The following is a 24,211-nucleotide window of genomic DNA, read 5'->3' on the forward strand; positions in this document are numbered from 1 at the left end:
CGTCAGCTGCAAACAATCTAAGGGGGCTGCTCAGATTATCACCTAGATCATTTATATAAATCAGGAACAGCAGAGGGCCTATGACACTACCTTGCGGAACGCCAGATATCACTTCTGTTCTACTCGATGATTTACCGTCTATCACTACGAACTATGACCTTTCTGAGAGGAAATCACGAATCCAGCCACACAACTGACACGATACTCCATATGCACGCAATTTGATTAATGGTTGTTTGTGAGGAACGGTATCAAAAGCCTTCTGGAAATCTAGGAATATGGAATCGATCTGAGATCCCTTGTCGACAGCACTTGTTACTGTATTCTGTGCTTGACTTGCATGCTGATGCACCCGTTTGAGGTGATGTGTTACTCTTATTTCGGGTTTCGTTAGTATCTAAAAGCTTTTCTTAACTGTGATGAAGTCGATAGGCAGAAGACCGAGAGAGATCGCACACTGGAGTGGCCTTCGGGAGGACAGCAGTATTAATTCCCTTCCGACCATCTAGATGTAGGCTTTCGATGTTTTTCTTACATCGCGTAAGGTAAATGCCACGATCGTTCCGCTGGAAATGACATGGCCGGTTTCCTACCCAATCCTTCGCCAGTTAGAGCTTGTGCTCCTATTCTAATGACCTCGTCGTCGACGGTACATTAAATCTTAATTTTCTTTCCTTCCTTTTAGTAGGCACCCACACAACGTTCAGCAGTTAAGTTATCCGTGGGCTTTTCATTCACATACATGTGGATAACAACAGCACAGATGTATGGTAGAGGTAACTCGCACGGTCCTTGGCAACAGCTCGTTAGATGGATTGCACAGGAACTGACTGTGAATCTTGGGAAACTGGGGATAGTCAGTGGGCGGGTCTGAGCATCTTGGATCTTACATGGCGTTGCGTTTTCTCAGTTGGCACTACGAGACATAATTTATTGCTGACCCTTGGGTATAGGTAATACTGTATGCAGGGTCCAACCCATTAGCAGGGTGATTTTTCTGAGTTAGTTTCCAGGGTGATGTGTGGAGGTGACAGTAGGTACCCCGAACCCACCTATCTACGGTTTCTAGGTACAGCCTTAGGTGAATTAACACCTTCCACATATGAAAAAAAAGCATTTTGAGTGCAGTTTCTGGAATGTTGCTACAGGGTTTTGGTGGTCTTGGTATCCTGCGTGAATGATCTCTCTCTCTCTGTTCATTTAGTCGGTTATTGCCCTCCGTGACCCCATGAACTAAGGCACGCCAATTTATTCTGTCCTTTACTTTCTCCCGCGGACTTTCCTGGTTGAATCCATTACTTTTGCGATGCTATCAATCCATTTCATCCTTTGTAGCCCACTTCTCCTTGTGCCTCCGATCTTCCCCAATATTAACGTCTTTTCCAGCGAATCATGTTTTCTAATAATGTGCCCAAGGTAGGCTACTTTTTGTTTCGGTATCAAACCTTCCAAGGAGCAGTCTGGTTTTTTTTGCTGTAGTGCTGACCTATTCGTTCTCTTTGCGGTCCATGGAACTTTAAGAAGTTTCCTCCAACACCACTATTCGAAGATATCTATTCTATGCCGTTCAGTCTTTCTTGTTGTGCATCACAACGGGAAGGACCACACCTCTTACTAAACGGATCTTTGTTATTAAAGTTATGTCTCTACTCCTTAAAACATTATCAAGGTAGAACGCTGCCTTTCTGTCAAGTAACAAGCGTCTCCTGATTTCGTGGCTGCAGTCACCATCAGCAGAAATCTGGGAGCCGAGGTAACTGAACAAGGAAACTACCTCCATTGTTTCTGCTTCTGCCTGCCATTAATGAAGTGATAGGCGTAGTTGCCGTAATTTTCGTTTTCTTGACCAAAGATCAATGAATGGAACATGTCAAGCTAACGTAAACAGGTGTTCTATTATGCATTCTACTGTGTATTGTGATTTTTGCACTTAACAGTTATCTACGAGGGTAATCCCAAAAGTAAGGTCTCCTACTTTTTATAAGTACATAGACCTGTTTACAGCTTGAACATTTAGCTATTGTTCGACATAATCATTATAATCACTATTTCTGTCGATGCATTTTTGTAGACGCTGTGGCAGTTTTTGTATGCCCATGTCATACCAGCTCGCCGCCACGCCTTTTAGAAAGTTATGAACCTCTTGTTTCACCTCGTCGTCGGAGCTGAATCGCTTTCCGGCCAAATGTTCTTTTAACCTAGGGAACAGGTGATAGTCACTGGCGCCAAGTCAGGACTATAGGGTGGGTGGGTGATTACGTTCCACTGAAATTGTTGCAGGAGTGCAACGGTTTGCCGAGCGATGTGTGGGCGAGCGTTGTCATGGAGAATGTGTACGCCCTTGCTCAACATTCCTCTTCTCCGGTTCTGAATTGCCCGATTGAGTCTCACAGTACCTGTCTGCGTTCATTGTGGTCCCAGCGATTCAGCTCCGACGACGAGGTGAATGAAGAGGTTCATATTTACTCTAATATAACTTTCTGAACAGCATGGCGGTGAGCTGGTATGACATGGGCATACAAAATCTGCCACATCGTCTACAAAAATGCATCGACAGAAATGGTGATTATGTTGAAAAATAGCTAAATGTTCAAGTTGTAAGCCGCGCGGGATTAGCCGAGCGGTCTAGGAGGCGCTGCAGTCATGGATTGTGCGGCTCGTCCCGGCGGAGGTTCGGGTCCTCCCTCGGTCATGAGTGTGTGTGTTTGTCCTTAGGATACTTTAGGTTAAGTAGTGTGTAAGCTTAGGGACTGACGACCTTAGCAGTTAAGTCCCATAATATTTCCCACACATTTGAACATTCACGTTGTAAATTGATGTAAACCATTGTAGAAATAAACAGGTCTATGTATTTATAAAAAAATAGGAGACCTTACTTTTAGGATTACCCTCGTATGAACGCTACATGTATAGGCATAGTCATGTGCACAAGGTGCTTTTTGATTGTAAATATTTTATTTCTTACAAACCTTTGTATCATGTGCTACATTTTCTCCACTAATATGACAACTTGGCTGGAGTTTCCAGCTCACAATGAATGCGTTTTGCAACAAAAAGTTTTGAAGACCAGAATATGACAGCAAAGTTCAAATGTTCAAATGTGTGTGAAATCTTATGGGACTTAACTGCTAAGGTCATCAGCCCCTAAGCTTACACACTACTTAACCTAAATTATCCTAAGGACAAACACACACACCCATGCCCGAGGGAGGACTCGAACCTCCGCCGGGATCAGCCGCACAGTCCACGACTGCAGCGCCTGAGACCGCTCGGCTAATCCCGCGTGGCGACAGCAAAGTCTATAGAAACCAGTTGCCGATAATAAAGAAGTAGTTACGCGATCTTGGCTGTAGAAAGTTTTTTTTACCAAGTGAAACAGATCGCTCCTTCTCATTTCTGAACATGAGAAAATTCAATCAGTACAGTGTATACTTGTTTTGCAAATCAAACTGCAAAACAGTACAGTGTACATCGATCATGCGCTCCCTCACACATACAATTACGATCAATTTTTGTAATGTGCGGCGTATGCCGCGACGAAGAAGAGAAGATTACTTGTCTGAAGCTGTCTCCCTCGTCGCAGCGAGGTGCAGTGAAGGGCGGTCGTCCCGGGGGCGGACCGCCGCCGTAGACGGCGTCCCCGGCTGTGGCGTAGGGCGGCACCGGCGGTACGGGAGGCAGGGGCGGACCCGGAGGCCCGGCAGGCCCGGGGTAGCTGCCGTAGCCGCCGCCGCCGCCGCCGCCGCTGGCGCCGTAGTGCCCCCCTGGGCCCGGGTAGCCACCGCCGCCGCTTCCGCCACCGCCGCCTCCGCCGTAGCCACCGTACCCTCCGTAGCCTCCGTGTGGAGGAGAGTATCCAGGTCCGCCAGCTGTCCCAAACAGAGCATTTATTACACTGCATTACATTAGAAGAGCAACTCGACAGCTACAGTCTGTCAGAACTAGAAGGCGAGACCCCTTTCTTTTTACCTAGCTACACTATCTGATCAAAAGTATCCACACTTATTCCTCGGCCGGCCGCTGTCGCCGAGCGTTTCTAGGTGCTTCAGTCCGGAACCGCGCTGCTGCTATGGTCGCAGGTTCGAATCATAATGGTTCAAATGACTCTGAGCACTATGGGACTTAACTTCTGAGGTCATAAGTCCCCTAGAACTTAGAAGTACGAGGGCTATCCACAAAGTACACTACGTTTTCGTTTGTGTCCGTTAGGGGCGGGGCTAGCGCGGCCATCTTGGTGTCATGGCATTCCGCCGCTCAGTCGGCATCCTGCCGTGCTAGTGAGAGGTTCGTGCTGTACTCCGTTGAGTTACTGTGAAAGCGTTAATTGAAAATGCCGCGAAGTGTGAAGTGCCTGCTGTAATAAGGTTTCTGACTGCAAAAAACTGTACACCGATTGAAATCTATCGGCAGCTTTGTGAAGTGTATGGGGACAACATAATCACTGAAGGTGGAGTGCGTCAATGGGTCATAAAATTTAAAAATGGCCGAACTAACGTTCACGACGAAGAGCGAAGTGGAAGACCCAGCATAGTGACTGCCGAACTTGTCGAAAAAGTCGATGCCGCGGTCCGTGAAAACCGTAATTTCACAATAACGGAACTCTCTATGAGTTTTCCACAAATTTCACGAAGTTTGTTGCACGAAATCATTACCGAAAGGCTTGGTTACCACAAGTTTTGTGCAAGATGGATACCAAAAATCTTGACAGAAATTCACAAAAATTAGCGAATGGCTGCAGCGTTAACGTTTTTGGACGCTTACGAGAAAGATGGCGACTCAGTACTCGATCGCATCGTTACTGGTGACGAAACATGGGTTAAGCATGTGAACTGCGAGACAAAATTGCAGTCAATGCTGTGGAGGCACACAAATTCCCCCCAAAAACCCAAGAAATGCATGCAGACAATGTCGGCAAGGAAGGTGATGGCGACTGTCTTTTGGGACAGAAAAGGTGTGATTTTTGTGGATTTCCTGGAAAGAGGCACTACAATAAACTCTCAAAGGTATTGCAAAACTTTGCACAACCTCAGAAGAGCAATACACAACAAGCGCACGGGAAAGTTGGGCTCAAAGATCTTGCTAATTCACGACAACGTCCGGGCCCACACGGCAAACGCGACTCGTGAAGTTCTTGAATCTTTTAAGTGGGAGTTGTTTCCTCATCCGCCGTACAGTCCCGACCTGGCACCGAGCGACTTCCACTTATTCCCAGCAATGAAGAAATAGTTGGCTATGCAGCGTTTTGATGACGACGCACAGCTTCAAGAAAAGGTAACCACGTGGTTGAAGGCGCAGGCGGCCGAATTTTACGATGAAGGAATTTCCATGCTCGTCCATCGCTACGATAAGTGCCTTAATTTAAATGGCAACTATGTAGAAAAGTAGTATTTAAGTGTGGCTTTCTTCTGTATATAATAAAAAAAATTTCCAATACTTTATTTATTTTTAATTCCAAAACGTAATGTACTTTGTGGATACCCCCGTACTTAAACCTAACTAACATAAGGACATCCATGCCCGAGGCAGGATTCGAACCTGCGACCGTAGCGGTCGCACTGTTCCGAACTGTAGCGCCTAGAACCGATCGGCCACCCCGGCCGGCGCAGGTTCGAATCCTGCCTCGGGCATGGAAGTGTGTGCTGTCCTTTGGTTAGTTAGGTTTAGGTAGTTCTAAGTTCTAGGGGACTGATGACCTCAGAAGTTAAGTCCCATAGTACTCAGAGCCATTTCAACCTCCTATAGAAATATATGGAAGAAAACTTAAACTCTCATGAACAGGAAAGGAAGGCAGCTACCCATTATGAAAAACAAATCCATCAAAATAGAGTTGTTAACAAGAAAAAAATGATACTAATATTGTGGTTACATAGTCCTGGCAAGACTTTATCTTTCAGAGTGACTGCTACTTCATCCTCTCTTTGTGGCGTAACTGCGACACAGGATAAGAAGGAGGGTAAAGTTTAGAATCCCCGATACAGAGATAAGCTGGAGGAGGAAGGGAAAGCCAGTTAGCCGTAGCCTTTTCAATAGAACCATCCACGTATTCTCCTAAAGCTATTTAGGGAAATCACTGAAACCCTAAATCTGATTGAACGGCGTTTGACTCCCACTAATCTCATATACTAGTCCAATGTATTAATCGCCTTGTTTGGAGTACTGCAGTGGCCGCTGTGGCCAAGCGGTTCTAGGCGCTTCAGTCCGGAACAGCGCTGCTGCTACGGCCGCAGGTTCGCATCCTGCTTCGGGCATGGATGTGTGTGCTGTCCTTAGGTTAGTTAGGTTTAAGGAGTTCAAAGTCTAGGGGACTGATGACCTCAGATGTTAAGTCCCATGGTGATTAGAGCCATTTGAACCATTTGAGACACTTATTAGTGCATGTTAATAAGTCGTGTGTCCAACATTCGCCTTTATGTCGGCTTGAACTCTGCTGGGGACATTTTTAATGAGGTGTGTGAATGTCTGTGGAGGAATGGCAGCCCATTCTTACTCTACAGCAGAAGCCAGAGAAGGGAGCGCTGTTGGACGCTGGCGTCTGGAGCGAAGACGACGATCTAACTCATCCCAAGGATGTTCCATTAGATTCAGGAGCCGTCCTCACAGCTTCAGTTCTGCCAGTACCTCGTCTCCTACTATCCAGACTTCACAGAAGCTCCGCTGAAGAGTGACAATCTCATTCTGGAAACATCCCCCAGGATGTGGCTAAGCCATGTCTCTGCAATATCCTTTCTTCCAGGAGTGCTAGTTCTGCAAGGTTCGCAGAAGAGCTTCTGTGAAGTTTGGAAAGTGGAGACGAGGTACTGGCAGAATTGAGGCAGTGAGGACAGGTCGTGAGTCGTGCTTGGGTAGCTCATTTGGTAGAGCACTTGGCCGCGATAGGCGGAGGTCCCGAGTTCGTGTCTCGGTCCAGCACACAGTTTTAATCTACCAGAAAGTTTCAACGTGGGATTAATCACCTTATCTAACGAATAAGTCGCGAATGTAAGTAAATAAAGACTTATTTACTCTATAATACGACATAATTTACTATTAGGATGGCACTTACGGTAGGCATTGTAAGGTGGCCGCCCGTGGTGATTCGAATCCTGGCCAAGGGGATCAGGACGGTAGCTAGGTCCTGGCGCATCGCCAATATAAGGATCTGAAACAGAGACAGTTTCGGCCAACGATTGTTAAAGAATATTCGAAATTAATCCCTTGAATGAGAATTTCTTGACATCAGCTGTATTAGGTAAAGATCTACCACCCAAAAGTGATATGAAAATTTTAGCTGGCCCTGTATACAGGGTGAAAAGTATTTAAACCGACAAACTCTGGGAGGTTGTAGGGGACATCAAAACAAATATTTTTCCCTAATGTCATTTTTTCCTATGAGGAGTATTTAAACCGGTAGAGGAAGATTTCTCTGGCGGCAAATTAATTAAACCAACAAACAATTTTGCATTTTTTTTATGACCAAGAGACAACACATTAACACAAACCAATTTCAATTACAGTAGATTTTCAAAAATGCCTCCATTGACACGTAAACAAAAGTTACACCGTCGGATCATGTTCTGTCTGACACGGGCAAAAACCCTAGGAGTATCCTGAATTGTTCCTGCTGCTGCTACTATCCGGGCAACCAGATCCTCTTCTGATGCAACAGGAGTTGCGTAAACAAGGTTGCGCATCTCTCCCCACACAAAAAAGTCCATAGGGGACATATCTGGGGATCGAGCAGGCCATGATACAGGACCACCTCTGCCAATCCACGTTTCTGGGAACGGTCGGTCCAGGAATCGACGCACACGACGACTGAAATGTGCTGGCGCCCCGTCATGTTGGAACCAGATGCGTTGTCTTATAGGGAGCGGGACGTCTTCCAGCAATTTTGGCAATGCTCTGGCGAGAAAATTGTAATAGTGCCTGCCATATAATAGACTAGGTAGCAGATACGGCCCAATAAACAGTCCCCAACAACACCGACCCACACATTAACGAAGAACCGCACTTGATTAGCGCTAGTAACTATGGCATGTGGGTTATCTCAACTCCAAACATGCGAACTGTGCACATTGAAGACTCCATCACGCCCGAACGTAGCTTCGTCGGTAAACAACACAGAGGATGGAAATGTAGGGTGCATTTCACACTGTTCCAGGTACCACTGCGAAAACTGTGCTCTGGGTGGATAATCTACTGGTTCCAGGTTGTGGACACGCTGTAAGTGAAATGGACGTAACAATTGCTCTCGAAGGACTGTTCTTACATTCGCCTGATTCGTCCCCATGTTACGTGCAATTGCACGAGTGCTGATTGAAGGATCCCGCTCCACATGCTGCAAGACAGCTTCCTCAAATTGCAGCGTTCTTACCGTGCGACGGCGTCCCTGTCCAGGTAATCTGCTAAATGTCCCGGTCTCACGCAGACGTTGGTACACAGCAGCAAAGGTAGTATGATGCGGGATACGGCGATTAGGATATTGTTGTTGATAAACCTGCTGTGCAGCTCGTCCGTTGTGGTGCGCTACGTAGTACGCACCAACCGTATCAGCGTACTCACTCCAGGTGTATCGCTCCATTAGTAATAAGAGACAATGCACTACTACACTGGTGGACAGCAGTTGCCTACAGCTGAAGAGCGTAATACGGCCTCTAACAACTGAAGAGCGTAATACGGCCTCCACTGGTTTAAATAATCCTCATAGGAAAAAATGACATCAGGGAAAAATATTTGTTTTGATGTCCCCTACAACCTCCCAGAGTTTGTCGGTTTAAATATTTTTCACCCTGTATATCAGTACTGTGTAATAGATGTATTACCTAATAAAGCTAATGTCAAGGAATTCGCATTCAGCGAATTAATTTCTAATTATTTCGTACAGCTATGCATCATCTACAGTGTCTGCTCTTTGAGACATGCGCGTAAGCGTTAAAGATGAGTCGTCGAGTTACTTAAAAGTGGTAACTGTGATGCACTGTTTACTGACTCATGAGATTTTCGTAGTAATCGTAATCGGCGTCGTATATGATGCGCAGCCCGTCGCGCTGGTTGTAACGGCTGAGGCGGCAGATGCGGAAGCGGTCGCTGTAGACGGCGGAGCGGCACTGGAAGCTGGCCTGGCGCAGGCAGTCATCCAGGCACTCGCTCAGCGTGCGGCCCGTGATCTCCGTCTGGAAGTCGCCGCCCAGACGGCTGTTCCGGTACCGCTGAAACGCCGTGTCCGGCCGCCTGCCGTCCGCGAACAGGTGCTGCGTCACCGAGTTGTCGGGGAACTCGCTTCCTCGAGCTGCAAAAGAAAAGCATTCTACCTTTACAACGGGATTCGCTATATACACGAAAAATACGGGGTGTATCAAAAGAATCATCCGAATTTAAAAAATCGTTGTTGTTGATGTGGTCTTCAGTCCTGAGACTGGTTTGATGCAGCTTGTAATGGTACTTGAATTACGTAATCATTACGGCACCTCACCTCAACCTCTCGATACCAGCAATATTGTACTGTGTTTCTGTAAAGTAGTTAACATATTTCTGAGACAACATTCAGATTTGATTTCATTAATGTAGAAGTGCTTTGATACATCGATATGCTTATATTGCAATGATATTATTCTTATGTGTATTCTTTCTTTTGTCACTATGATCTTTGACGTACTTGTAACTCTGATTTTTGGGCGCGTAAGCGGTTATTAGAGAGTCAAGTCTTGGTCGTCATGTTGAAAAGACGCAAATTGTAGTCAGTTTATAAAATCTGAACTTTAACAGTGAGGAAGATATTTCAAGTATGTTTTTTATATTGTGAAGTGATGTTTTGTGAGTTACGAGATATTGCAACAAAAGTAATAAAAAATAAGTGTAACTTAAATTCAGAGTGCCGATTACTTTTTTTACATCACCATTGTCTTAACTTGCAAAAGTTTATCTCCAAGAATGGTTTATGAAACACATCTATAAAACTTATGAATATCGCAGAATAACACCTAGGCCTCTTTGCATCCGAGCTTGGAATCATCACTACCTAGATTTTCGACGATTGAGCCATGAGTTCACAACGAGACCAACGAGACCAGCGTGGGAAACACGAAAAGATGAGTGCCTAATTTATCCAATATTTCATGAAATGACTTTATTAACTGTGCTCTAATGACACCTGCCACATAATGTAACTTTGTTGTTGCCCAAAAATGCAATATTTAGCAGCGTGAGCAACACTACAATCATAATTAACTTTTACCTTTGTTGTGGTAGGGTTGTTAGGAGCTCTCCATGCTACTCTATCCTGTGCAAGCTTCATCATCTCCCAGGACCTAATGCAACCTACATCCTTCTGAATCTGTTTAGTGTATTCATCCCTTGGTCTCCCTCTACGATTTTTACCCTCCACGCTGCCCTCCAATACTAAGTTGGTGATCCCTTGATGCCTCAGAACATGTCCTACCAACCGATCCCTTCTTCTAGTCAAGTTGTGCCACGAACTCCTCTTCTCCCCAATTTTGTTCAATACCTCCTCCTTAGTTATGTGATCTACCCATCTAATCTTCAGCATTCTTCTGTAGCACCACATTTCGAAAGCTTCTATTCTCTTCTTGTCCAAACTATTTATCGCTCAAATGGTTCAAATGGCTCTGAGCACTATGGGACTTAACATCTGTGGTCATCAGTCCCCTAGAACTTAGAACTACTTAAACCTAACTAACCTAAGGACATCACACACAGCCATGCCCGAGGCAGGATTCGAACCTGCGACCGTAGCAGTCGCGCGGTTCCGGACTGCGCGCCTAGAACCGCTAGACCACCGCGGCCGGCTATTTATCGCTCATGTTTCACTTCCATACATGGCTACACTCCATACAAATACTTTCAGAAACGACTTCCTGACAATTAAATCTATACTCAATGTTATCAAATTTTTCTTCTTCAGAAACGCTTTCCTTGCCATTGCCAGTCTACATTTTATATCCTCTCTACTTCGACCATCATCAGTTATTTTGGTCCCCAAATAGTAAAACTCCTTTACTACTTTAAGTGTCTCATTTCCTAATCTAATTCCCTCAGCATCACCCGACTTAATTCGACAACATTCCATTATCCTCGTTTTGCTTTTGTTGATGTTCATCTTATATCGTCCTTTCAAGACACTGTCCATTCCGTTCAGCTGCTCTTCTAGGTCCTTTGCTGTCTCTGACAGAATTACAATATCATCGGCGAACCTCAAAGTTTTTATTTCTTCCCCGTGGATTTTAATTCCTACTCCGAATTTTTCTTTTGTTTCCTTTACTGCTTGCTCAATATACAGATTGAATAACATCGGGGATAGGCTACAACCCCGTTTCACTCCCTTCCCAACCACTGCTTCCCTTTCATGCCCCTCGACTCTTATAACGGCCATCTGGTTTCTGTACGAATTGTAAATAGCCTTTCGCTCCCTGTATTTTACCCCTACCACCTTCAGAATTTGAAAGAGAGTATTCCAGCCAGCATTGTCAAAAGCTTTCTCTATACAAATGCTAGAAAAGTAGATTTTCCTTTCCTTAATCTATCTTCTAAGATAAGTCGTAGAGTCAGTATTGCCTCACGTGTTCCAATATTTCTACGGAATCCAAACTGATCTTCCCCGAGGTCGGCTTCTACCAGTTTTTCCATTCGTATGAAAAGAATTCGCGTCAGTATTTTGCAGCCGTGACTTATTAAACTGATGGTTCGGTAATTTTCACATCTATCAACACCTGCTTAAAAAATCGCAACTATTATGTTATCTGAGACATGTGTGTGAACAACGTACTGTTGGAAAGAGCAAACTCTGGAGTTTTGTTTGGTTCCCGCTAGGTAGCACCAGTGTGCGCCCACTTCAGTTCTCGTAAAAATGATGTTGGGACAACAGAAAGCGTTATGTGTTCTACGTTTTGCGCGGTGCGGTTCAGTAATAACTGTTCAGCGTGACTTTCGTACTAGGTATGGTGTGGATCCTCCTACAGCACAGAGCATTAAACGGTGGCATGAACAATTCCGAGAAACAGGTTGTTTGTGCAAAGGCAAATCGCCGGGCAGTCCCCGAGTTTCTTACACACACGCCGAACGCAACCACCGTAGTTTCGCAAGGAGGCCGCAGAAATCCGTTCATTGTGCAGCTCGACAGCTCATGTCCTCGATGTACGCTTGGCGTGTGTTGCGTCGTCGTTTACACATGAAACCGTACATAATTCAGCTACTGCAAGCTCTTCGTGAAGGTGACCAACAACGTGTGGCGTTCTGTAATTTCGTTCTTGCCAATATGGAGGACGACAGTTTTCTTCCACGCTTAGTGTTTAGTGGCAGCATTCCATTTAAATGGAAAGGTGAACAGTCATAATGGGAGAATATGAAGTACGAAACAACCACATAGATTGTACGACATGAGAGAAATTCTTCAAAATTTAATGTGTTTTGTGCAGTTTCATGGGAAAATGCGTATGGTCCATTTTTCTTTGCCGAGAACGCTGTTAGGCTAGGCGCAAATTGAGACGCGTATAGCACGTGTGACGTGACACGACACTACAGCGAGACACGCACGTGCCGCACGGGTCGCGCGGGTCCAGCGCATATTGCGACGCGTACACCATACTTCGCACGAGCCGACTGGCGACGCTCTGCGCTGACTGAACCGAAGCGCGCGCAACCTCTTATCTTTCTCAAACGATTTTACAGAAACTGAAAATATATGATTTTTACCTTACTTGTAACGTTATATGTCAGCTTCGTGACGAAGTGCCGATCACCTCGCTAATGACCTTCTTACTGTTCAAAAATGGTTCAAATGGCTCTGAGCACTATGGGACTTAACTACTGTGGTCATCAGTCCCCTAGAACTTAGAACTACTTAAACCTAACTAACCTAAGGACATCACACACATCCATGCCCGAGGCAGGATTCGAACCTGCGACCGTAGCAGTCGCGCGGTTCCGGACTGCGCGCCTAGAACCGCTAGACCACCGCGGCCGGCTTTCTTACTGTGATGTACACATTTTAGTAAGACACTACGCAAAACTCAAAAAGTTTGCAACGAAAATTAGGGGTCGCTATGGTTTTTGGTTTGGTGCGTATTAAACCATATGTTGCTGGGTATGAAATTTAGCTAACATGCTGAATTTTTGTTTAGACTTGGGAGGAGATCTCTATCTGCCTCCGATCTCGAGAAAATTGATCCCATGTAGCGCGCTCACTTCCGATCTCACGCCCGCGAGAATGAAATACTCGCAACATCTCTCGTATCTCCTAAACCGCTCGAGACATCGAAACGAAAGTTTGGCGAATGATAGCACACAAAGAGGAGAGTGTTTTGCCAATTATTAAACATACGGAAATTTCTCATCTATGGCGATATATCACTACTTATACTTACTTTTTTATTTATTTCACTCCAGTGACTGTAATGTTTTAAGAGTTATCGACAGCTAGCGAAACAGGAGCTTCCTAGTATGAAAATAAACATGAAATTTCTTCTTTTATGTTACTGGAAACCGATACTATGAGGTTTTTCGTAAGCTATTGAGCTCTGTGATTGCCAATTACTTGTTTAATGAGGCCCTCCGTTTCGGAATTCTGTCTCAATAGCTGCTGTGAGATGAGTTTGGCAAATTACACTGTGACAAAGGAAGTACAATTAAACCAGTCACCAAGAGAAATGTGGCCTTTACACATAAATGGTGATGCTTCTTCGAATGAGAAAAGGTTAACAACTCACACAAAAACAGATTGGCAATTCTGTTGGAATTTTGGTGGAATCCCCGTAACCCATCGTATTTTTAACACTGAGCGACTGGAATGGAAATTTACCAAAGGATTTTATTCCTTCTCTTGATCTGAGCAGTATTAAAATAATGACGAGCGTTCCTTCAGGCGGAATGATAGGCACATGCCAGATACTGTTTACTCACCTAGGGCTTGCCAAACTGACAATGCGTGATCGCGAATAAAATAGTTGTTATTGAGAAAAATAAACAATTGATCTGTCGCACAACACAATTGTCAGTGTATTGTCAGCAGCGAAGGATAATGCGCGCGACAGGAATGCACAAGCTAGTGAGATAGAGTTCGAAAAACATTGTCATGAAAGTAGATCTGCCTTTGTTAGCAGCACATTTCAACAAATTAAATATATCTAATCATAACACTCTTTTAGGATATTCGTACTTTCGTAATAATACCGACTATTTTCTTCATTTGTGTAGCCTGTTGTTGTATAATTAATTTATTAATGCTGATAATGTCCATGCAACAATTGAAATGCTTTTTCTCATCAAGGCGAACCAATTAAAACATTGTTATTTGTGACTGCTTTTCGAATATTTCTAGCTTGCAGTGGAAATATGTTGTTCACATGCATGTAGTACAGTGTGTCGTATTACATTATTACATCCATATCAGAGTAATCACAGTGAAACTTCTATACTTCAGATCTTGGACGCTTTTTACCACAAGCACAAAGGGATCACACCTGTGGAGATTATCCCTTTCTAAATTTTTGTAACAGATCGTACAGATACGCTAGCTTACTAGCAGCGAGAATATAACCTTGCTTTACTTTCCTGCCTTGATTCTTAATCACATGATTTATAATATTCCTTGCTTTCTTATTCACTACCCTCTGTCCCTTCTTGCGATCTGAAAACATCGTGGAGGCATATGGTGCAATTCCAGCGGCCAATGGCTCATCAGTTACTGAAGTATACATTTTTCTTGACAGAAGAAAAACAAAACAAAACTATGCAGATATAAATAACAGAAAAGTATAACGTGCTAACGAAGAAAGCTGGAGCTACCCAAAGGCAATAAAATCCAGTACACAGTAAGGCAAAATTTATCGTATTGGCAATACTACCAATGCTGATATGCGCCGTTCCAATGTGAGCATATGGCCGGGCTACTTTTCCACTCCCCGCCTTGCGAGGCAAGCGCGACGCGCGGCGAGAAACTGTGCCTCAACCACAAGGCCGCGCGACCTGGCGCAGGCGCGTGCCGCGTCCCAGTCGCGTCGCGTCGCAATTTGCGCGGTCCCATTTGAACCTGTGAAGTTACAAAAACGCGCGCTGCGCTGCATCGCGCTATACGCGTCTCAATTTGCGCCTAGACATATACAGAAAGCATATATCTCGATATGCTTGAGAACTTTCTTTTCCCACAGTTGGAGACTGATTCGAATGACTTAGTTTACCAACAGGATGTGGCACGGAAATGCTGGCATCTGGAAGTGCGGGAATTTTTAAATCCAAGTATTACTATACCGAATGTTTCAGCTTTACATTACTGACCTCAAAGACCACCGGACCTGACTGTGATTATTTCTTTTTGGTATATAACAGACTGTTTATGTGCCTCTGTTACCAACAACAATGAATGAACTAAGACATCGCATAACAGCAGCTGTGGAAGCTGTAACTCAAGACGTGCTCGCTGCAGTGGGGGAACAATTTAAATACTGCATTGACATAGGCCATGTATCTCAAGGGAGACGTGTTGAACACCTATAAAAAGATACGAAAAAAACTTTTTGAGTTTCCCGTTCATCAAAAAATGAAATTCATTGTATATGTTTCTTAGTTTCAGAAATATAGACGTGCCAAATCAGATGATTCTTTTTGATACACCCTGTACTTTGCCTGACACAAAAACAGAAGCAACCAGAACACATCATCAGATGCCAATGTAATACTTCGTAAATGAATGCGCCATTGGTGGGTATGTAACTGATTAGGGTTGCAATTCTCTGTAATGGGTACGACAGCCATCAACAGTGTATTAGTACTGTTAGAGTTCAGTGATATTACTAGGCCTGGGATGTGAACAGCATCAGACATTGAGTGATCGCTGTGAAGAACGCAGATATGTCGCGTATTCGTGAGAGACGCCGTTACCAGCACCTGGCACAGAGTTTGAAAGGCTTCTCATTGTGGCCCTCCATTTGACCAGCTGGTCGAATCGCACAGGTTTGTGCGGCATTCGGATGTGACACTGGCCCAATGTTGGACTGCGTGGGAACGTGACGGGAGGCATACTTGTCAAGGTTCCGGCCGACCGCATCTGACTACGACAAAAGAGATTCGCCGTATTGTGCAGCAAGCACATCTTAACCTCTTCACATCTGCACCTGCCATCCGAGAACAAGTAATAAACTCCCTGCAGCTTTCAGTATCATCCCACATCATTGGTCTGAGACCAGCAGCAGTCAGAGTAGGGAATGGCATAGCATTATGTTCTGCACTACCAGGAATGATCATCGTCATCGAGTATGGTGGCGATGTGGGGAGAGGTCTCAATCTTCGCATGTTTTGGAGAAGCACAGCTGTGCTACTGCTGGAGTCAGTGTGTGGGAGAACCATCTTGTATGGCTTTGTGTGAAGGCTGACATTGACAGAGGAAACTAACAGTACAACAGTACATCCTGCGTCCTCATGTGTTACCTCTCATAGGACAGTATCGTGGTGCCATTTTTCAACTGGAAGATGTTCGTCCACTCGCCCACTTTACTTTTTGCCTTCAATATCGCATTCAAGATTGTTTGGTTCTATAGCGGGATTGTTCTTCCTGCAGTGTTAGTTGTACGAGATGCGCCTTGCGCATGTGTTCACTGAATGCAGTGGAAGAACGACACGGCGACGTTACATTGTGCTGTTTCCGTAGGGACGGCAGTCACAGCACAGAACTTTTGCTTCATCTGAGATTTTATGGATTGCTCTGTGTTATTACTGAACGTTTTTGTAATTGCATATCACAGGCTTTTTCGTTGTTGTGAAGGATTTTTCACAAAAACAAAGGTTGTTGGGATAACAATCTGTTCGAGACATTATTACATGATTACTCTGTAAAGAGCCACCAGAGACCACAGTCACTTACACTAAAACACTCAGAAAACATCTCTGAACAATCCCCGAAAATTTGTCGATGGAGTTCGGGTTCATCCTGTATAAATAAAGGCGAACTGCCATGAACCGCATTTAATACAGTTTTCAGATGTAGAAGTATAACATAACCAGTAGCGATAAATTTAGTGCCCACAAATTCTAAACTGAAGTAATTTCTACTATCAGAACCTCAAAAATTACAAAATAACGGTCACTGAAGATGCAGAAACAACTGTGAAACGTATTTGGGCATAAAAAACACATAATTGTATCCTAGCAAGAAAGTGCATCGTGTTAATTATTATGCGCATGAGTACGCAAATAAAGAAAAACAGTGCGGCATTCTACAGACACTCTGCCAGGTATCCGATTTTAATAAAGAAAATCACACAATAAAATTACTTCTTACTTTTGGATTAGACTTTTCTGTTGTCATCACGAGTCGGAAAATCACACTAATCTACGAGTAATATTAAGTTTACGTTGTTACAGTAAGATGCCAATGTGCGCCTTCTTACCAGTACAGTTTTGAATTTTGTGATTTGTCAGATTAAATCTTGTTCGTTATAAAGTACGCATCTTAATGTAATGATATAAAGCTGTTATCAGTTGAAGATTGGAATTAATTTTCGAAATATATAATGGGTAACAAAATAAACTACATCTTGATTTTGAATTTTGAGTGCAATATGTTATTGCCACATAAAATTAAAAATTCAGGATGACAGGTTATTCTGTTACCGTTTTAAAGTATCTCATTACGTGCACCAGTTTTCATATGGGTCGAACAAAGCCACTTACACGTATCCAGGCACACCAAGTCAAATAGGTGATGTGATGGGCTGTTGCTCGTCTGCAGGTCATCTCTCTGAGACATGGAGTCCTCTTCCAGAAGAATGCACAGTTGAGTCTGTTCGTTGTATTCAATTGCGCGACAAAAGAACCTGTTAACAAAACATATCGTAAAAGCTGTTCTTGTAAGCGTATGGCAACGCTAGGCGACAAACTAATCGAGGCAGAAGATACCGTTTGATTTGTAGTCAGAACAGTAGAGCATCAGTTATCTGAATATCTATCAACCGAAACATCGGTTCACCAAAAGCGTTTCATGCGCCAAGTTTAAATTTGCGCGCGTGTTATATAGAAGTTCCGCAGACACTGGGTTGGCTCCACGATGGGCAGACCAATCCGGCGGTTTTCCCCTCCTTGCCAGTCGTCATTGTTGGAAACTATGGAATTTTCAGAAATTGAAGAATGCGATAAGGAAAATATTGAAGACTGGCTCGAATGTGATGAAATGATTGCCAGTGTCATCGACGACCGACGCTCTTGCGACAGCGACCGTGCCGGGAAAGAACCATCCAGTGACGGAACCTTGAGACGGCTATGAACAGGTTTCAACAAGAAGAAGGACCTGATGCTTTCCAATTGCTGTCTTTGAAATGTTTGCGAGATTTAGCGGCAAAAAAGTCTCACCTCTAATGGCCGTTTTGGTCTTTTCAGACTAGACTATGTAGTCAGTCCTCTGTGTTATTTATAAAACGTATGATGCAAAATGTATAGTACAGTTTCGTGTTAAATTTATCGTTTCTGTGTTTGAAAATTATATGAACATTGGTACAATATGTTTTCGTAAATGATTGATTATCCGAAAAATCAGTTAACCGGGTACCCTCCATTACCGATTTTTTCAGATAGTCGATACTCTACTGTATTTATTTATCAAATATTACGAAATACATACAATTTAAAATCATAAATTTAAGAAATGAGGGACAGAACTAATATGTACGCATTCTTAAAGTTAATAATTCAATAATACTGAATGGATGACATTTAAACTACAAGATTAGGGCTGTTAATTAGAACACACACATTTAATCAGAGTTCAACATCTAATGAATGAAGCCAATTGGTAGCAGAGGGAGAAACATTTATAAAAGCACTGAAGGGTCCTCGGTACTTTCTCAAAGAGCAGTCTCTGACAATATGCTGAACATTAATTAATTTAGAGAAGTCCACTTCATTTGTACTAATTATTTATTCAAACCACTACCGATTTCCGGATTTTAAAACCTCATCTTCAAGTGTATAAAATAACTGTATTTGGTAACAAACTGTCCGCTGTCGGGCAGCCGCACAGTAGGAACGCCAACTACTAGTAGTTGGCATGTTATGTGTCACCAAATACAATAATATCGAACACCTGAAGATGGAATTTTAAAATCCCGAAACCGGTCGTGGTTTGAATAAATAATTAGTACAACGGAAGCAGATCTCTCTAAATTAATTATCATGCCTCTCAGTTGCGGATGCCTACGTACTAAATCTTGTGCAACATGCAGTACGGTTTGGTCTTGGGCCCCACAACCACAGGCTGGAGAGTCTCGGAGTCACCACTTGTGCATCAGAGCACTGCACCTGAAGTTACTGGTTCTTATCCTGTTTAATCGTGTCTAATCACTTCTCTTCAGATCAAATTCTAGTAGACTGGCAGATGGATCTTGAACACATTGATCTTTAATGTTGAAGCGTTCCATCTCTTGCACCACTCTCCTTTAAGGTCAAACTTCTTGTTGTTTCTTCCATTATGCCACAGTTGAGTGCGTGATGTCAAGCGGTCTGGAGGACGGTCATTTAAGACTGTATGAACTGGGAAGCCTTCGGGGCAGGCGGGATGATGCAGCTTCCTCCATTTTCGACCGGTTGCTTCTTCGGGTCACAATTCAGATGGTGGAATGTTACTGATGGTGTTCAGACAAGGGATCGGTGTAATAATTCTCATTGATTCATTCAGATTGATGCCTAGTTTCCTTGTATGAGCACTGTGTTGCCACACTGGGGCTCAGTACTCTGCTAGTGGTTACACTAAATTCAGAGCTGCAGTCAGTAGAGTGGATGTTGCAGCAGCCCAGGTTGTGCCAGCAAGTTTGTTTGTGATATTATTTTGGGTCTTTAGCGTTTGGCTAGTGTTTTCCATGTGTATTTTACATGTCAAAGACCAATCGAGTGTGACACCGAAATATTTAGGTTGGAAATAGTGTCTAATCCTCTGTTGACAAAAGTTCACATTGAGCTGTTGGTTTGCAATTCTGTTGTTTAAGTGGAATGCGCAGACTGTATTTGGTTGGAGTCTGCATACTTTGTAATATGTGTTGAGATTTTCTAAGTCTATAGATAATATATTTTCTCTTTCTACTATATATACTCTTATTATCAGTATCGATAGCGTCTCAAGTTAACGTAAAAACGCGAAAGAGAACCTGAGTGGAGTCCGAGGTGGACCTACAGTCTGGAAGATGAGAAGAACTCCTAACTGTACAGGGAGATACAAATGTCAAGATTTTTTATTTTTTGCAACTTTTCTCGCAAACGCAATTACACGTCCAAGATTTGTTGGACTGACATCCTCACCTCTTCTTTGTTGAAACGTGGGAGAGCAGTCTTTAATGTTGATGTTACTGTAAAACGTACGTTACTTTTCAGGCGAACACAAAATTCTTCTGCCTTGAGATCTAACAGCTACAGATCATTATTTGAAGGAAGCACCTTAAGCAGAACCGCAATGACACAATTTCCTTAGAAGTTAATTCTTTTCTATGGGCTGCAACAAGTTTTATTTAACTGTACACATATTTGAAGTTAAAGTATCTTATTCCAATGCACACTGATTTTTCATAGCACCTTTGGCTCTTCGACAGGTTTTTAATATGTTCTGATAAACCAGTGCTCCTTATCGTACGTAAAACTGTACGCTCTGATGCATATATAATACTAAACTAACTGATGGCACATGCTTGTTTAAAAGTGCAATGTAAGAGGAGTCATCTCTTAAGATGCATTTCTATATGGATTACGTAACATCAGTGTCTACCAGTCTCATACTGGAGCCTAGGAACGTTTACGAGATTATGCAGATCATATTTATGTCTGCACCTTAGAGTTAGTCAAACTTAGAATATCAGCCAGCTATGGCACCTGTAATTTGGTATACAGACTTTCTGGCCAAGCCTGCTCCCAGAGCATGATTAATTCTTGGGGGTTAATATTATTAGATTTATGTCTTCTGGATCTACAAGTAAAATGCATAATAACTTAAAAGGTTAACGAAAGAGCCAAAGGAACAATGGAAAAATCCAGCAAAGTTATTTGTAGCGCCGCGAAACAAGCGAGAAGCAATAAAAAAAGTTGGTATTATTATTTTAACTAATATGCATATATTTTCCCACTTATATAAATATTACAAAAAACAATATGGATCCAGATTTTTTGCAGTTATTGATGTATTCGATGTAACTGAAACGAGTGAAGAAATGATCATTATTATGTTGTCTTTTGAGAATATATTACAGATATTGGCTGAGAAGCGCAGGCAACTCCTACGTGTTACTATATCTCCTGTGTTATAAGGGATGGATGTAGGTTTGAAGGCCATCACAGCGATCACCTCAGTAGCTCCACTGTGTGGCATGGATTCAACAAGTCCTCGGTAGGCTTCTGGAGGTATTATGTGGCAGTACGTGTGCATACACGTATTACGTCATTCCTGTAAATTACGGGCCAGTGGTTTGTGGTTGCAGAGCTGCTGCTCGATAGCGTCCCAAACGTTTCCCATTGCATTCAGATCAATAAGACTTCGTGGCCAAAGCATCAACTGAGTACACTATCGTGCTCATAAAACCACTGTATCACGATTCTGATCTAGCGACCAGGATAGTTATCTCGCTGGAAGATGCCATTGCCGTCGGGGAAGACATCAGGCATAAAGGGATGCAGGTGGTCCGCAATAATGTTCACATAGTCCGCTGTCACAGTGCCTGTTACTATAGGTTCCATAGAAGTCCAGGTGACTGTCCCCAACAGCATAATACTGAATCCACCGGTCTGCGTTCGTGGCGCGGAGCACGATTCGAGCAACTGGACGATGGCGTACCCGGGCACGATCATTGACTTGTAACAAGAAACGTGATTCTCACCAAACGACGTGTTTTCAGTGACACAAAACCCACTCTCAACGATCACTCGTCCACGGCAATCGCGACTGGCAATGTCGTTGGGTCAACATGGGAACGCACGGGAGTCCGTTACTGCGGTGCCCATCTTCAAGAATGCACGATGAATAGTATGCTCTGAAACACTTGTGCCTGCACCAGCACCATACTCTGTCATCATATCTGCTACACATCGCAGCCTATTCTGTTTTAGAGAGCAGGCAAGCTTCCGACCTCCACGATCTGTGGTGAACAGTGGTCGTTCAAATCTTTGTCGCTAACTCGTGGTTTCACCATCGTTAAACAGTTTTCTGTGGTACCATGCGAACAGCTGATCAGCATCGTCATTTCCGTGATGCTCGAGGCGCCGGGCGTAAAAGTCGCTTATGTCAGTTTATTTCCCCATTTTTGGCCCGTACCGTCGCTAGACAGATTCCCCATTCGTGTCAGCTCCGCTTATATACAGGTTGTTTATAAATGAATATCGAGGTTTTAATGCTTTATAATATTTATTACATTAAGCTTACGGTTATAAATGATATGTCAAATGAAAGAGCAACTCAAACGGTTTTACCAAGAACCTTATAAATGTTCAATGTGAGCATTGGCATAGCGAAGTACGCCATTGGTTGAACTTCACTGTACCCAAGCGCTGGATAGGCCGCAAGGGGCCCAATGACAGGGCTTGCTTTGCATGGCCTCCACGTTCACCCGACCTAACGCCATGAGATTTTTTCCCTTGGGGCTTCATCAAGGATCGTGTGTACGTGCCTCCGCTACCAGCAGACCTCCCTGAATTAAGAAACCGATTGAAGCAGCTGTTGCTACAATCACTGAAGAGACACTTATCAACGTTTGGGAAGAACTCGACTATAGACTTGATGTGTGCCGTGTGACAAATGCTCCTCACATTGAACATTTATAAGGTTCTTGGTAAAACTGTCTGAGTTTCTCTTTCATTTGACATATCATTTATAGCTGTAAGTTTAATATAATAAATATTATAAAGCGTTAAATCCCAGATATTCATTTATGAACACCCTGTATTTTCCTTACCGCGCCGCGTGCCCAGAACGCCTTCAGCCTCACGTTGAGCAGTGTCCACAATGTTTTGGCTCATCAGTGTAAAAGTAATGAGCAGACAAGAAAGACGAAGGCAAAACTTTGTAGCACTGTTGTTGAGATATCGACTATCGCACCTAAGAGTAGCAATAATGTAGTTCTTGAGAAGTATTTATACGGAAAATTAAGTAGTTTACTGAGGTTGCGACTTTCATGTTCAGCAATAATATACTGAAAAGGGTACAGAGGTTGGTAAGGTTGAAAATAGTAGGGAGTAGTACTCAAATCAGAATGTAAAGCTGTTATGAAGAGGCATTCATTGTTTCCGTTGCACAATTAAATGAAACGCCTAATAAGAATGAAATCTCCTGGTGATTACTTTGAAACACTCAGTTATCTGACACTGAAATATATTCAGCGGTCGATGATTAATGATCGATCTTACCTAGCACGAGATGCATTGTCTTTACAGACAAAAATGAACTAACCAACTGATGGTGTCTCAACCTTGTGATAACGAAAGAAATGCGTTTGTGAGCGGAAATATCCGAACGAATAACATTGTAAAGCTAGGTCCAGCAACCATAGAAACTGAAACTGTTAAGGAACATATAAGAGAAATCATCAGGCTGTTAACGAAAGAAGGAAGTAATGAGATGATTGTATAAAGCTTTAAGACTTACTTTTCAGACCATACGCACTGACTTTGGCATTCTTCAACAGTCAGATTGCTAAAAATGTCTATTTCGAATGGTCCACCTAGTCGTTTATTTTCTTCTTTGATGAAAACAGTGAGACCGTCGCACCGTCTTTGTGCTGAAAGAAGGAAAGAAAATGTTACAAAATATCACAGAAGGGCCAAAACATTTTATTTTAAACATGTGGCAAATTACGCCTCTTAGTAGACTTCGCTCCCTCATATCCTCGTGAGAATAGGTTCCATAATTTTTCGCCAATCGATGTCTGTTTTACCCGTTTTTCTTGAATGTAATTGCATTTAAACTTACTGGAATATGCTTTACCGAGTGTTTCAATAAATTAGCGCTGTTTATTTCCAATTTATGAACAATATTGTGATTTACACTGAAACGAAACGTTTATTACGAAGCCAAGACATAAAATTATTTTGACAGGTGAGTCTCCCGTAGTTGGCAGACGTGTTTTATGAGTCATACTCTTGATATCTGGTCAGAAAAAATTTCCGTGAAAGTCTGAAATCACATGAAGCGATTTTGGCAGATTCTGATAGTAAGAAATGCTAATCTTAATGACGTGCTTCCGAGTATGCAGCCGAGTTGTTG

General features: G+C 43.1%; 1 protein-coding gene across 1 annotated transcript in view; it reads right to left on the reverse strand.

Moving 5' to 3' along the window:
* LOC124555752 overlaps positions 1–24,211 on the reverse strand; it is a 166,596-nt gene that overhangs the window by 74,611 nt on the left and 67,774 nt on the right. The window contains exons 6-10 of the mRNA XM_047129775.1: positions 23,594–23,726; positions 17,659–17,801; positions 8,969–9,268; positions 7,043–7,138; positions 3,556–3,869 (exon numbers count right to left, since the gene is read on the reverse strand). Coding sequence (XP_046985731.1) covers positions 3,556–3,869; positions 7,043–7,138; positions 8,969–9,268; positions 17,659–17,801; positions 23,594–23,726 — 986 coding nt within the window. The remainder of the gene's footprint in view (positions 1–3,555; positions 3,870–7,042; positions 7,139–8,968; positions 9,269–17,658; positions 17,802–23,593; positions 23,727–24,211) is intronic.

The sequence above is a fragment of the Schistocerca americana genome, chromosome X, assembly GCF_021461395.2.
Source record: "Schistocerca americana isolate TAMUIC-IGC-003095 chromosome X, iqSchAmer2.1, whole genome shotgun sequence".
NCBI lineage: Eukaryota > Metazoa > Arthropoda > Insecta > Orthoptera > Acrididae > Schistocerca > Schistocerca americana.